At 44.9% G+C, this 16,489-nt stretch overlaps 1 protein-coding gene across 1 annotated transcript; it reads left to right on the forward strand.

The window, feature by feature from the left end:
* The first annotated feature begins 1,131 nt into the window (after window positions 1–1,131).
* On the forward strand, window positions 1,132–15,639 carry sptssa (serine palmitoyltransferase, small subunit A). Its single transcript, XM_036150377.1, has 2 exons — window positions 1,132–1,316; window positions 13,794–15,639. The coding sequence occupies exons 1-2, from the start codon at window positions 1,214–1,216 to the stop codon at window positions 13,895–13,897; spliced, it is 207 nt and encodes a 68-aa protein (XP_036006270.1). The 5' UTR covers window positions 1,132–1,213; the 3' UTR covers window positions 13,898–15,639.
* The last annotated feature ends 850 nt before the right edge of the window (window positions 15,640–16,489 follow it).

Here is a 16,489-nt window from a genome sequence, read left to right on the forward strand (position 1 = left end):
AGATGTCTAATGCGTCCTTCGAGACACAGCTATCTCATATACGTAGACGCCCCATTGTACGCTGCCGGTCGCTAATCCGGCGTGCCTACAGGGCGGCCATCTTGAGTCAGACCACAGATCAGACATCTGCTGTCAAAATGAATAGGAGGCAGCTCAGATCTCATTTTAATCATATGTGCACAGTGATCGTGACCTTTCAGACAGATTACACATATTTATTCAGAACCAATACTATTTAAACTGAAGTCAAACTGGATGAAAAATGTACACGCACTTACATATTAATCTAATATACACACAAATTATACACACATAAATCTCTCTCTCTTTCTTCATATTATATATACTGTATGTATAGGCTACATACACAGACACCGATCTACAGACAACAGCACTGATATACATAGGAGCAAAACTATATACAGACAAGTGAGAACAGAGGTGGCCATAACAGCATTTAAAAATTATATATTACAAACCGCAATCTGAGGGGGGGAAAAAATCAACAAAAAACGTAACGCATCTTAGAATCAAATACATTACAACCCCCCCCCCCACACACACACACACACACACACACACACACACACACACACACACAAATCATGTCTATCAAGTAATTTAGGACCATTTTGTTTGTTTTTGGTGTTTAATGTACTTTTCTCTACTTCCATCCCTGCTACCCATTAGCACATATTGTGTTTATGCCAGAAAAACTGTAACTGTAAAGCATGATGATTATCTATCATAAAATCTTACTTATGAAAGGTAATTCCACAGGATCTGGTTCCCAGTGTCCTTTTATTTGCGCACCCATCAGCGGAGTAAAAGTCGGCTTCCTGGGACGGAGCTCTGGAAGTTTGCTTACTTTCAATACATAATCGAAATTATTTATTAAGTTAGACAATAATTTAATCCAATCAATTGGTCCCATGTAGCCCCTAAAGGGGTGACGTTTTCAGTCAGTTGATTTATCTGGAAATCGGGTGAGAATTCACCGGATCCAGAGTGTCTGAAAACATAAAGTACATTTTCCTGAATTGACTTGTATTCTGTCTGGCTGCAGCTTGGTCTGACCTAAGATGGCCGCTCTGTCGGCACGCCTCTCACCCGAGGACGCGGCGTCTACGTATTCATGTCTGTGAGCTACTCTGGGAAACGCCGGAAGAGCAGGCTCTGTGGAGGCTAAGCTTAAGTGTCTGCAAGTTGGATCATGGCTCTCGGAGACTGTTGGAAGCAGTTGTCCTGGTTTTACTACCAGTACCTGCTGGTGACCGCGCTGTACATGCTGGAGCCGTGGGAGAGGACCGTGTTCAGTATCCTTTCTGCCTCACAATCACCCAGAGCTGACGCGGGCGGCTAACGGGAGCTAACCTTAGCGTTGCGGTAACTTGGAGATATTTCGATACTATCCCTGAAGCTGACTCCGTTGGGTTTGGAGTTTCTGTAGAGTGAGTTCTAGATGTGAGTCCCAGCGGTCTGTGCTTAGTGAGGTTCTTGTGTTCCTGAGGCTTTCTGCTCTTCAGTTGTTTTCCGAGCTGTGTTCAACCCTAACTACCAGTGGAAAGCGCATCTGTCAGGTTCCGTTTGTAGCTGGCGACTGGTGGCGTTCTGCTGCCGCTGCCCGAACCTGGTTCTGATTAAACGGAACTGTTTAAATAGATGGGAGATGTTGTTTATCGGAGGGCCTGGATCTGGGTCATTCCTCCAGCTCAGTGGTCCTCAATCCCGGTCCTCGAGGGCCGGTGTCCTGTAGCTTTTACAGTGTCCCTGACCCAACATATCTGGCTCGCCAACCCAATGTGCAGTCATGTTCCCCAGTCCTTCTAACCTTCTAATGACCTCATTATTTGACTCAGGTGTGTTGAAGCAGAGTAACAAATAAAAGTTGCTGCTGGACAGAGGACCGTGTTGTGCCCCCCCCCCCCCCTACCCGTGCTGTCCTCCGGTCAAAAACATCAGACATAATCAAGGGGATTTCTGTAATGTAATTTACTATTTACTTACACAACTACATGTAGACATATGAGCAGTGAGCAATATTCAAATATCTTATCTTAAAATGTTGAAATCAAAAAAATCTTGATTTATTTATCATTTATTATTATTGTGACATCAGTGTTCACAAAACGAATAATGCATGGTCTTTCAACAATTTCAAGTAAATAATATAACAATTTATGAAAAATATATTTTTAAAGCATGTCATGTGGTGCCCCCCCATGGTTGGTGCCCCTGGGCACTGGCCCTAATGGATAATCCGGCCCTGGTTGTAGCTGACTGTCTGCCTTGCTGTGGTTAAAGAGAGGTGTCTGTTTTGTAGAATAAATCATCCGCCGATGAGTTATTGATCCGGAAAAGCCGAATCTGTGAATATCTTTCTAACTTTACTGAAGTACAGTGGTCAGACCAGCCTCCCTGGCTGCAATGCGCGCTCCCGACACAGGGGGAACAGATTTTCACGGGGGAACAGAATTGCGCACACCCCCGGCTTCTAATTGACTTCTCGGTAAAAGTCATATAATCATGTCAAGGTTGTAACATACAGTTTAATCGGCAGCTGTTGTTTACAAAATTGTAAAATAAAAATAAACGCGGTCTTTCAGGCAGCTGAAATATCCATTCTCTCCTCTCCTCCCCCCATAACTTTGTGAAATAAAGAGCAACTGTTTCCAAATTCTCAAAAATTGTTATGTGGGATAGCATGTACTATACTTGAAATTTTCTTAATCCAGTAATCTGTCATATTTTACATTACGGGATTTACCAGGAAGTCTACACTCTTGTCTTTTCAGGAAGTCTTAATTTTTGTGCCCTGCTATCAGCCAGTTTCCATCCTCTTATTTCAGCAATGGAAAATGGTTGGTCGCTGCGTTTATCAGCTAAATTACTGGAAGCAAGGGAATAAACACTGACAGGCGACATGGCCACAGGTGGAAATAATTAATTAATTAACTTCAAGAGCAGAGAGACACACTTACAGAGGGAAGTTATTGTCAGCTGTTCTATCCACTGAACTTTCTGATCTGGTGGTTTGCATAAATCCAAAGAAAACCTTTGACTACCACTACTTTCATTCATACCATCTGTGGTCAGTTTAAAATGTTCTTCCAAAAGTAAAAATGATAAACACCGATAAACCTCACGGTAAGGTGGCAGCCCCTCCCTGGGCTGCCACCTTACCGTGGTGGAGGGGTTTGAGTGTCCCAATGATCCTAGGAGCTATGCTGTCAGGGGCTTTAAGCCCCTAGTAGGGTCACATAAGGCAGACAGGTCCTAGGTGAGGGACCAGACAAAGCGCAGCCCAAAATGCCCTTATGATGAGTACGATTATTGGACCTCGTGTTCCCTCGCCCGGACGCGGGTCACCGGGGCCCCACTCTGGAGCCAGGCCTGGAGGTGGGGCACGTTGGCGAGCGTCTGGTGGCCGGGCTTTTGCCCATGGAGCCCGGCCGGGCTCAGCCCGAAGAGGCGACATGGGTCCCCCTTCCGACGGGCTCACCACCTGTCGGAGGGGCCAAAGGGGTCGGGTGCATTGTGTAACGGGTAGCAGTAGAGGGCGGGGACCTTGGCGTTCCGATCCTCGGCTGCAGAAGCTGGCTCTTGGGACGTGGAATGTCACCTCTCTGGTGGGGAAGGAGCCTGAGCTTGTGCGCGAGGTTGAGAGGTTCCGACTAGAGATAGTCGGATTCACCTCGACGCACCGCTCTGGCTCCGGAACCAATCTCCTTGAGAGGGGCTGGACATTCTTCCACTCTGGAGTTGCCCATGGTGAGAGGCGCCGAGCTGGGGTTGGCATACTTGTTGCCCCCATCTCGGTGCCTGCACGTTGGGGTTTTCCCCGGTGAACGAGAGGGTGGCCTCCCTCCGCATTCGTGTGGGGGGATGGGTTCTGACTGTTGTTTGCGCTTATGCGCCAAACAGCAGTTCAGATTACCCACCCTTTTTGGAGTCCTTGGAAGGGGTACTGGAGAGTGCCCCTCCTGGGGACTCCCTCGTTTTGCTGGGGGACTTCAGCGCTCACGTGGGCAATGACAGTGGGACCTGGAGGGGCGTGGTTGGGAGGAATGGCCCACCTGATCTGAACTCGAGTGGTGTTTTGTTGTTGGACTTCTGTGCTTGTCATGGATTGTCCATCACAAACACCATGTTCAAGCATAAGGGTGTCCATATGTGCTCTTGGCACCAGGACACCCTAGGTCGCAGTTCAATGATCGACTTTGTTGTCGTTTCATCTGATCTGTGGCCGTATGTCTTGGACACTCGGGTGAAGAGAGGGGCGGAGCTCTCCACCGACCACTACCTGGTGGTGAGTTGGCTCCGATGGTGGGGGAGGAAGCCGGTCCGACCGGGCAGGCCCAAACGTACTGTGAGGGTTTGCTGGGAACGTCTGGCGGAGTCCCCTGTGAGGCGGAGCTTTAACTCCCACCTCCGGGAGAACTTTAAACACGTCCCGAGGGAGGCGGGGGACATTGAGTCTGAATGGACCATGTTCCGCGCCTCTATTGTTGAGGCGGCTAGTCGGAGCTGTGGCCGCAAGGCTGTCGGTGCATGTCGCGGCGGCAACCCTCGAACCCGCTGGTGGACACCAGCGGTGAGGGAAGCCGTCAAGCTGAAGAAGGGGTCCTATCGGGCTTTTTTGGCCTGTGGGACTCCGGAAGCAGCTGATGTGTACCGGCAGTCGAAGCGGCAGGCGGCTCGGCTGGTTGCCGAGGCAGAAACTCAGGCGTGGGAAGAGTTCGGAGAGGCCATGGAGAAAGACTTCCGTACGGCTTCGAAGCGATTCTGGTCCACTATCCGGCGTCTCTTTAGGGGGAAGCAGTGCAGTACCAACACTGTTTACAGTGGGGGTGGTGTGCTGCTGACCTCGACTCGGGACGTTGTGTTTTGGTGGGCGGAATACTTCGAAGACCTCCTTAATCCCACCAACACATCTTCTGTTGCGGAAGCAGAGCCTGAGGACTCTGGGTTGGGTTCTCCCATCTCTGGTGCTGAGGTTGCCGAGGTTGTTAAAAAGCTCCTCGGTGGCAAGGCCCCGGGGGTGGATGAGATTCGCCCGGAGTACCTTAAGGCTCTGGATGTTGTGGGGCTGTGTTGGTTAACGCGGCTCTGCAACATTGCATGGACATCGGGGGCAGTTCCCCTGGATTGGCAGACTGGGGTGGTGGTCCCCCTATTAAAAAAGGGGGACCGGAGAGTGTGTTCCAACTACAGGGGAATCACACTCTTAAGCCTCCCTGGTAAGGTCTATTCAGGGGTTCTGGACGGGCTTCGTCCTGGTAGTGGAACACTGGACCAGCTCTATACCCTCAGCAGGATTCTGGAGGGGGCATGGGAGTTTGCCCAACCAGTCTACATGTGCTTTGTGGATCTGGAGAAAGCATTCGACCGTGTCCCCCGAAGGATCCTGTGGGGGGTACTCCGGGAGTATGGAGTACCGGGCCCTTTAATAAGGGCTGTCAGGTCTCTGTACGACCGGTGTCAGAGTCTGGTCCGCATTGCCGGCAGTAAGTCGGACTCGTTTCCGGTGAGAGTTGGACTCCGCCAAGGTTGCCCTTTGTCACCGATTCTGTTCATAACTTTTATGGACAGAATTTCTAGGCGCAGCCAAGGTGTTGAGGGGATCCGTTTTGGTGGCCTTAGGATTGCGTCTCTGCTATTCGCGGATGACGTGGTCCTATTGGCTTCATCAGGGCGTGATCTACAGCTCTCACTGGAGCGGTTCGCAGCCGAGTGCGAAGCGGCCGGGATGAAAATCAGTGCCTCCAAATCCGAGACCATGGTCTTGAACCGGAAAAGGGTAGAGTGCCTTCTCCGGGTTGGGGAGGATGTGCTGCCCCTAGTGGAGGAGTTCAAGTATCTTGGGGTCTTGTTCACGAATGAGGGGAGGATGGAGCGGGAGATCGACAGGCGGATTGGTGCAGCGTCTGCTGTGAAGCGGGCGCTGTACCGATCCGTTGTGGTGAAGAGAGAGCTGAGCCAAAAGACGAAGCTCTCGATTTACCGGTCGATCTACGTTCCTACCCTCATCTATGGTCACGAGCTTTGGGTCGTGACCGAAAGAACGAGATCCCGGATACAAGCCGTAGTGTGTCTGGGCTCTCCCTTAGAGATAGGGTGAGGAGCTCAGTCATCCGGGGAGGACTCAGATTAGAGCCGCTGCTCCTCCACGTCCAGAGGAGCTAGTTGAGGTGGCTCGGGCATCTGGTCAGGATGCCTCCTGGACGCCTCCCTGGGTGAGGTGTTCCGGGCACGTCCCACCGGGAGGAGGCCCAGGGGAAGACCCAGGACACGCTGGAGGGACTATGTCTCCCGGCTGGCCTGGGAACGCCTTGGGATTCCTCCTGAGGAGCTGGCCCAAGTGGCCGGGGAGAGGGACGTCTGGGCCTCCCTACTGAAGCTGCTACCCCCGCGACCCGACCCCGGATAAGCGGAAGAAGACGGACCGACGGACCGACTGACTGATAAACCTCAGACTGGCAGATCTCCGTTTTGCAAAGACCCACCCTACTCTGCTTCTGATTGGCTAATGTCCTGGCTCTGGCAGATTTCATTGGTTGAGCACAGTTTCTGTTTAAAATCTTGAATAAAAAGACTACACGGAACATTTTGCGCTCATTTCCCAAATGACGGAAATCCGTTGCAACGATGGCTAACTTTAACCACTGATATTACTTATTCAGATCAGAGGGGAGAGGAATGTACCCACCCTCAGAGATAAAACATGAATGACCAGAGGGGGGGCATCAAAAACAGAGCGGGGGGGGGGGTAAATCTCCCCCCCCCCCCCCAGCAAATCGCACCCAGGTTACAACTAGTGATGGGTCCGGCAACACCGATGAGTCGGCGCATGTGTCGGTCTCATAGAGCGAAACCCGTGTCGATGTGTGTATTGCTACGGAAAAGTCACGTGACCGATACAGGAACTGTTTCGGTCACGTGACCAATACAGCACCTGTTTCGAACTGACTGACGCGCCAAACTGTTTCTGTTCCCTCTAAGCTGCACGCGTGTGCATTCGCGCACAGCAGCGCGCACAGCAAAGCTATGCTGCGCAGTAAATAAAATCCAAGCTGAACTGTAAACAAAATAACGGTTATTAATGGTTAATTTTTAACCATTTTGCAACTCTGGTGTGATGTTGTACCACAGTCTCGCTCTGTGAGCGCAAGGTGCTGATCGGAGCGCACCACCGATGGATGGGTTCTGCAACGCCTTTTTGGTTGGGCGGGTTGCGCTGTGCGTCTTTGTTCTGAGCGTCGTTTTAGAAAAAACGGCTGATCTACACTGAGTAGAAAGCTGCTACTCTGAGTAGTTCTTCCTCCCTTTGTCATACTCAGCATTTCCGATTTCAGAACAGATGATATCAGTCAGGTAACTAAACACAGCGCCCGATCAACCATTTGTAAAAAATAAAAAAGCCAGTCCACAAGCATCCTCCTTCACATTATTTATTGACTGTATCTAAAAAAAATCCAATATATGTTTAATTCAAATGAAAATATAAAATAATACAATGCAACATACAATGATTTAAATTGTATTGTGTATACTTGGTCATCAAATCAGTGTCAGTTAACTCTGTCAACCAGGTTGCCTGTAGGGATTTTTAAGGTCCAGCAGGTGTCAGTATTCAGTGACACAGTATCGGTGCAGTATCGACACAGAGTGGCAATGTGTCGAAACGTTTCATGACGCCTCATCGACCCATCACTAGTTACAACCTTGACATGATTATATGAGTTGTTTTACCGAGAAATCAATTAGAAGCGCCGTGAAAACGGCTAACAATGCGCGCTCCCGACACAGGGGGAACAGATTTTCACAGGGGAACTGAATTTCGCACAACACCGGGATTAAGGAGCAATGCTCCAGCTGAACTGCTGCGGCCCTGAGGGCAGCTTGGTTGGCCCCTGGCCCTCCATGTCATTACAGTGAGTTTGAAACCTCTGATGATATGTCTGGACCGAATTCTTCTACATGAACTTCAAATCCCTAATCAAGGGTACTAAACATAAGGAATGTTCTGATTGATTGATTTATTTTAGTTTTTCTTGTGACAATTTAAGAATCTTCCTAGGCAAATAATCTTCTTTGCCAAGATCTGCATTTTTTCCTTTTAAATATAAAATCATGGGGTGGTACACTGGAATCCAAGCCAATGATTGACTCTAAAACATGCTGTAATGACATATTATTACTGTATTTTATAATAGGACCAATAGAAATCTGCGATAGATCATTTGTCTTCCATTCAGCTTTTCACAAATCTATACTTCAGACTGAGCAGAGACGCTAAATGCATTATCATATATTGTGTAGCGTTACGTTGTCATGAAAAGCAGAGTAAAGGCTAATAAGGTGCCATAGATGCATTTGAAGTAATAAAATCAAACACTTTTATACAGATTAACATGCAATAAGTGAAATTAACACAATATACATAAACTAGGAGAAGCCACACCTTTTCATCTTACGACCTACTTATAAATGACCAAGCCAATAAGAACCTACTACCATAAAAATATTTAGATGTGTTTATAAGTATATTATGTAATGTTTATTTATTCTCTACAGCAGGTTAAAAAGAGACAGTTTGGCAGCAGCGGTACAAAACGAAAGCCATATTTCACTTACAGTGTTATTAAATCTAAGCTATTTGTGCCTGATAATGAAACAAAAGAAGAATAGGATTTAATACAAATAACCTTTTTTTTGTCTCTCAGTAGAAAATTCAGAAAAAAAAAAAAAAGATTTCCTGTACTCCCCATCGTGGAACCTAGCCCCGATGCACCACGTGACAGACAGCCAGATTATGATCACACTCGTCCACATGCCTTTGTAAATAACCTGCTCAAAGCTGTAAGTCTGTTATATTTGCTTCACTGCAGGGATCCATATCCAGCTATGCAAATCCAGTAGTTTTTGGTCCTGTACTGTGAAGTTTTGCATTGAATGGAATCAGCCTGAGACGCAGGATCAGACAGTAGCTGCTAACCTGTTGGTGAGCTCTGCCTTATACACATTACTGGGCTCACTGTGTTAGACCTGTTACCGTCCGACAGCTCAAGCACAATCATTTAAAGAGACAGAACAGCGGTTCATCACTACAAATTGAAACATTTGCTAACATACTTAGCAAACTAAGTATGTTTGATGCAGCATTCACTGTAAATCAGAAAAGGCGGGTACGTTCACTGACGTGTGGACAGCTCAGCTTCAGCTGTGTAAACCACTAGCCTGCCACATCTGGGGCAGTGCACACTCTCACTCCCCGAAACCACAATACTTGTCCTTGTTGGCCATAATCTCAATGCAGACAGATACCGAGAGGAGATTCTGTATACAGTGGCAATCAGGGCCGTATTCACAGACCTCTTATCTTAGCCTAAAAATTCCTGCCAAGAATTCTTTGCTTTAGAGAGATTCACATAGTTGTTGAGAGCGACTGAGTGAGGAAACAACTGAATTTTTGGTGTGGTTGACCATGTTTCAAATTCAGTCGGCCCTCGTGAGTGATTGTGAGCGCATCCTGCTGTTGAAGTGGAGTTACGAGCGTCTACGAGCCGATTTCCCCCCCAACCTCGCTCACTGTGCATGTGCATACAAGGGAATTCTTCTTCTTCTTCTCAGACAAGAACATAGGAGCGGAGAAATATGCATGGCGGCGGTATGTGCGACAGAAGTCAAACTACAGAAGAAAAACTTGTAGAATTGCCAAGGCAGCATGTTTTGTTCTATCGAGCCTCATATTTAACGGTGAGCATAGACACATCCGTCTCTTTCTACTGTTTACATTTGGCTTCCAAATGGATTACTCCGACAAGGGCCGTCTCTCTACGGGGATGAGTCCAACATGTGGTTTGTGGACGTGCCATGTGAGCAGTCAGAACGTATAAATGCCGTGAACTTTCAAACCCTGCGGTTTCATCGTACAGTTTGAGCAGTATCTGAGTACAAAGGTTGAAAATATCGTACAGTGTATGCCCAGCTTTAAAACGACAGTTTTGCCAGTTTGATTTGTGACACCAACTCAGTTTTTGCCTGTTTGTGTTTCTGCAATTAGAATAAAAGTGTCACACTTTACACCAGGACTTTATCTAAGGTAGTGTAGATGCCACAAACTGACATTAAATTTAATTTGTTTCATCACAAAAACTAGTTACAAATTCACTAATCTCTCTGTATCAAAGAATTCCTATTCTCTAAAGCAGTGATTCCCAACCTGGGGTGAGATCACAGGGGGGGCGCAGAGCTTTCTCTGCTTTGAGGTGATGAAAATTATGGTTAAGAAAAAGAAAAGAAAATTATGGTTGTGATCATATTTAAAAAATCTGCACACCCAAATCGATTTTACAATATTTATAAATTGTATTAAATATTTTGGTCCAAGGTTGAATAATTTTTGGTTCACGCGTGACGTCAGCGCTACATCCGGGTCCCGCGGGTAGGCAAAAAAACAGAGCTGCTCTCGTCTGCTACATGACAAAACGGGTGAAAATTAGAGCGTAGTTTTAGTTAGTTTATTTTTGGAATATAAACAATGCCTACGACTTGTTGTGCTCCCGGTTGCACAGAGAGGCATTCCAAATCGTTGGATGTATGTTTCTGTTGTTTACCGAAGGACGAAGAAAGAAGAAAGAAATGGATATTTTCAATGAAAAGAGCGCAGGCAGACACTCCCAATGGACTGGGGGAGCCGTCATACCCCGACAGAATTTGCAGTCTACACTTCATCTCCGGTAAATACAACTTAATTCTGCACTAGTCATTGTTCTACTTAAATAGCGGCGGAGGGGAGGTGGCGACTGCTACAAGGGGCCAGGAGAAGCGGAGTCGAGGCGCAGCAGCCGCTGTCTGGAGCAGCAGACAGCGACTGCATTACGCACCCGTTCACGCGCGCTAGTACGTCTGTGTTTACGCTGCAATGTCGCCAACACCCAAACCCATTTTAACAAGACAAAAACACCAAAATAATCCTTTGTATATGTCGCGGTACGGAACCCTTGGCCAGCATTTCACAGACTCGCTCCGTTGCTTCAGGCTTTTGCTGTGTGGATCTGGCAATCTCATACCATCAACCATCAACTTACTCTTAAAACGATCTTGAGATACGTTATCTAAAGAAAAAAAATAACGTGGAGAACTCGTTAGCGACACACTATCAACTGTAGTTAAAGTTGTAAACTTCATCAAAGCTCGCCCTCCTAATAAAAGACTTTTTGCCCAGCTGTGCGAGGACGAAGCGCATCAAACACTGCTGCTACACACCGCAAGCAAGACCGACTCTCGCGATGCACACGAGACTACTGAGCCTGTGAGTGCGGGCCGAGGGCTCCTGCAATTGCAAGTGCGGTATTTCCCCCACAGACCACCAGGGCGGCCGAGAAAACCTTAGTTCGACCTGAAATGACTCATTTAATCATCCAAAACGGTATGGAACACATTAACTGAAAAATGTTGCATAGTATGCCTTTAAAACATTTATATATTACTGCATGTTCAACGGCAGTGTCTAACTCAGGGGTTAAAGTTCTCCGTCGCTGCGACGGATTTCCGTCATTTGGAAATTGAGCGCAAAAAGTCCCGTCTAGACTTTTTATTCAAGGTTATAATCTGAAGCTGCTGTCAACCAATCAAACCTGGCAGAGGCGGGACATTAGCCAATCAGAAAGAGAGCAGGGCGGGTCTTTCCAATGCGGACATTGCCAGTCTGAGGTTTATCGGTGTTCATTATTTTAAATTTTGGGAGAGCATTTTAAACTGGCCACAGATGGCATGAATGATCGTAGTGGTGGTCAAAGGTTTTCTTTGAATTTATGCAACCAGCAGGTCAGAAAGTTCGGCGCATTGAACATATGACAACAACTTCCCTCGGTAAGCATATCAATCTGCTCCTGCAGTTAATTAATGAATTATTTCCACCTGTGGCCATGTCGCCCGTCAGCGTTTATTCCCTCGCTGATAAACGCGGCGACCAACCAGGGATCTCCTCGTGATTCGCTATTATGTTTCATTTAAAACACAAAGAAGAGTAACGCTAGCTCACTCTAATTTAGCATGACCCTTGAAGAAGAAGAGTCGGAATGTGAAACGATGTCCCGCATTTGACTGGGTTCGATTCGGAAAAAGTAAAAGAAGAAAACCCTGCGCAGTTTTAAGAAACAAAGAAGGCAGAGCTGCATCTGCTGTCGGTATGCAGCAGTGTTCACCTGATGAGCCGCTGCGCTCCAGGACACTAAATAAAATGACAAGGATTTTGATGCTTACAGAATTGTTAAGAAAACTACACAAAAAGATTAAAACAATTAACTTGCAGCTACAACATGGACTGGAGAACAGGTTTTAACTGGGTGAGGCCAGAGAAGGGCGATTCTCAGAGAGTTTTTTTATTAAGTTAAAGTGGAGCGCAGACACATGGTTCATCGTGGACAGGTCTCCAGTCACTTGGCTAAAATATAAAAATTATATTAAACTTCAAACAAGTTAAGTCATGCCTTTTTATAAACTGTAATGATTAATTGGTGAACATAACGTGCAAAGCAGAGACTTATTGTCATGTGCAATCTGTGTCAAATTAAAATGTATTATATCATGATAGTGTTGATAATGTGTCCTGCATTTCCAAGGCTGTGGTTGGCCATAATATGTTTGATCATAATATTGGTTTATATTGAATATGACAGGGAGCCAGTGGAGTTGATGTACAGGTGTGAAGTAGATGATGTAATGATGAAGCTGCTGTCCTCTGAATCAGTTTATGGAGGGTCTCTGGAGGACAGAGAGGAAAGGGAGCTGGGATTGTAAAGTGGACAGTGGACCAGTTTGTCAACAGTGTGAAGGGAGAACTCGATGCTGCAGAGATGAAAGTAACCCAGATGATGATGTGGATGTGGAAAGTGATGGAGAGGCTGTCCAGGATGACGCAAAGGCTCTAAAGCTGAAAGGTGACAAAGATACAGGAATTTTCAATGGATATGATACTAAAGTACCAGATTTAGTTGACTTTGCACACTAAGCAAGTGAGCCAACTAATGTGGCATGATGTCCACGCCCCGGTAATATATGGGCTTGCGAGAAAATGTTTTCAGTCAAACATTATTTTTGCTTCAACCCCTGTGCTAACTTCACTTGCGCCGCTTCTCTTGTTAATATGGCAAAGCCCTCCGGAGCGTTCCCAAACATATCCGCTTGCTCATACATACGGAGAAAATAGCTGATTTAAAGGTGCAGAACGAATGAGCACCTTGATATGTGCTTGAGGTTGGCTTTGTTGCCAATCAAACCCAGGTTTAAAATCCTTGCAGGGCAGCCTAAAGCTCACTTCTGTCATTAAGCCATAAAAAAGAAATTACAAAAAGTTCTGCTGTTTTATAAAAGATGTGAAAGTCAAGAAATTGTCTATATACCAAACTGTGAAAGATTGTGGTTCTCTATTTCAAAAAGCACTTTGGATTTAAAAAAGAAAAATATCTATTTTGATGTTATTTTTTTTGTTTTAAAAGTCAATATATAAGGTGGATGCATAAACATTTTATTTCAGTGTTAAATACTGTTTAAAGTAACGGATTGTAATAAAAAATGTGTCCGGACCTTTACTGGTTGTTGATTTTCTTTATTCGGACCCCGCTGATTTTTAATTAGTGACCCCTGCTCTAAAGAATCCACCTCAGTGTGTTGGTCATTATTATTTCTGATGTGATTCTGCTAAAATTATTATCTCTGTTTTGGTCCCTTTCAGCAGAAAAAGTCTTTTCACATTTGGAAGTTGTTCCTTAATGGCTCCCTTTCAGATTCCCTGCTGATCTCTGTGGCTGCCATGGCAATCTACACCGGTTACGTCTTCATGCCACAGCACATCATGGCTATCCTTCACTACTTCGAGGTGGTCCAGTGAGCCGGTGCTGCTTCTCCGTCCGTTTACCACATCTTCTAACAATCCTACGGTCTATGGAAACACATCACTGTTTGCAGTCATGCTGTCGCAGAACTTTTCTCTTCACGGGATCAATGTGAGAAGTCTAAAGCTGGGAATACTGTGCAGGAGGCCATGTTGGACTACATGAAACCTGGAGACATTGTTTTACTGGGAAACGACGTTTGTTTCACTTAGATTCAACTACACATTACTGTTTGTGGTTTGTTGGACTGTATTTGGTGTTTAGACATTAAACCTGGTGTTCTATAGTTAGTCCTGCAGTATAAATACTGGACCGATGAATGGAATGATTTAGGTATGACTGCTGTAGTCCGACTTTTGAATGGACTCTGTTGAAAGCATTTCCAACTTCTCCCATCAGGTTTAATTTCTTGCGACAGAACTCAACCCTCTACCTTTACCTGTGCTTTAAAAACAAGATGCCTTTCGACTGCCCTGCAGAAAGCTTGGACCGGTTCTGATAAATAAACGCCTTTTTTCATTATGATACAGGATGTTTTAGCTAGGGAAGAACTGATGTGTATAAAATTGTTTGATCTATTTTAATTTCTCTTGTATCTTCTTACCTTTTTTCAGTGATGATTGAACATATGTTGTCTTTAACATGAGTAGGTTGTCAGTTTGTTGCAATAGGCTGCATCCCAATACCATGATCCACTTAGTAAAAAGAAATCACCTTTTTTGATGCTTGACTTAATTAAAAATGCTTATAAAGTTACAAGAGGTACCTGTAAAATCTATTCCACTAACTACTAATTTCAGGAATTTTAAAGATATGAAGGTTTCCATTGGCGAGTTGTAAAATGCAAAAAGCTGACAAATTCCTTTCTAGACAATAGATACAACAAATGTATTGATGGGAAAACCTGAGTGTCTAGAATGAATACATCTCAGAAATGAGTTTACCTCTAGATGTGCCTCTGGTTTTTAATAGAAACTTTATCTGGATTTGCATACGTTCCGATTCCCATGTAAAGTTAGTTTAAAAGACCAAAGATCTCTTTGTTTTTTCACTTTGACTCTTCCTGAGAAGAAACAGTGGTTTTCCTATTAGTTGAGGATGAGTTGCAGGGGAGGTAGAAATAACTCTGCTTTTGTATTTCATGGGGTTTTATGTCTGAAACACTCCTGTCATCGTTCTAGGCAGCAGCTCCATGTGGAGTCTTACCATTCTTCTAGCAGGTGCCCCAGTCTGGGACAGGCTCTGTAGACGTAATTGCTGTTAAAAATAAAGTTGGGCCAGAATTAGTAATTTGGTGGTAAAAGTGCTAAAAAATTTGAGCCATTCCCAGACCAGCGCAGCTCTTTAGGTTTGACCTCGGTGGACGGTGATGATGCTCTCCTGCAGCTTGACAACATCTGGAAAGATTTATTTTGTGCCGCTCATTGGACTGCTGGTGGAGCGCCAGGTTCAGGAAATGAGATGTTTCCTTAGCTGCAGTGTTGGTAGAGCTCATTTGTCCTCATGAGGAAAAATTTAATATTTTTATATTTTAGTTGCATTTATTAGCAACATAAAGTCCCACTGCCGACACTAACCCCTAGAAATCTGACTTTTTCTTCAGTGTATATAATCTTGTATACATATTTGTAAAGTTTGTTGGCAGATAATTTGTTGGCATAAACAGATGTTTTTCTGAACTGAAAATAATTGTGTTCAATGTGTCCGGAATGATTAAAATTATATTTGTTTTACCTAATTTTTGTGTTTAATCTGTCATTTTGGAAGTTGTGTCCTGTCGGATGAATGAAAGTGAAATCTGCAGTTTAGTCTTTGAATGTTCAAATTAGTTGATTGAAAATCTATTTAGGGTTTGTTTTTGTGTTCACTCAACTGGGTCAGTGTTCTGGTTTATTTTTAATTTTACATCTGATAAATATACAGTAAAAGGAAGGTGTCATACCTTGTTACAGTGGTACAAAGTTAACCTTTATAATGAATGTGCGTCGAAACTGAAACTTGCACCTTAGATGACCAGAAATCTCCAATTAGCTGTATTCATTCATTGCTTTTTGAGGTAATGTGAGCTAACCTTTATAAGACATGCAGCTACTAAAGGTAACTAGGCTACTTAAAAAATAAATAAATTGATTAAATTCTCCTTAGACAATCCAGTTTGAAGTCACCTAATTCAACTACATTTGGAAAGAAACTAAGGAATAAAGTTGGTGACCTTAAACCCAGGTAGTCGGGTCCTCCTGCGTTGGGTGGCGTTTCTTCGTGCAGATCCTAATGTGTTGCTTTGGTTTCGAGATAAGCTTTTATTTTGAAAGCGATCCACTGTTCTGGGGCCAGATGGGCTCTAAGTGATCAGCTGGCCTTTCAGCCTGGTATTGTGCAGAGTACAGTTGACTGTTCTCGGGTAGCTGACTTCAGGAATACACACCAAGATGTGTACAATTTCAGTTTGAGGTTTTCTTCTTAGTGTGCTGTGACATTTCTCATAAACTAAAGGAAAATGTGTTTCTAAGAATTGCAGCTCAGATTTTTATTTGCTATGCCGGCTGTTATCAGCTGTGATAAAATTGAATTTACTGTTTAGTTTCAAA

The sequence above is a fragment of the Fundulus heteroclitus genome, chromosome 19 (genome assembly GCF_011125445.2).
Source record: "Fundulus heteroclitus isolate FHET01 chromosome 19, MU-UCD_Fhet_4.1, whole genome shotgun sequence".
In the NCBI taxonomy this organism is placed as follows: Eukaryota; Metazoa; Chordata; class Actinopteri; order Cyprinodontiformes; family Fundulidae; genus Fundulus; species Fundulus heteroclitus.

Excerpts from the sequence above, each read along its gene's own strand:
- sptssa (XM_036150377.1), top strand. The coding sequence starts at position 1,214 with ATGGCTCTCGGAGACTGTTGGAAGCAGTTGTCCTGGTTTTACTACCAG. Across the intron at positions 1,317-13,793 it reads GTGGGAGAGGACCGTGTTCA|ATTCCCTGCTGATCTCTGTG; the intron begins GTATCCTTTCTG and ends GCTCCCTTTCAG.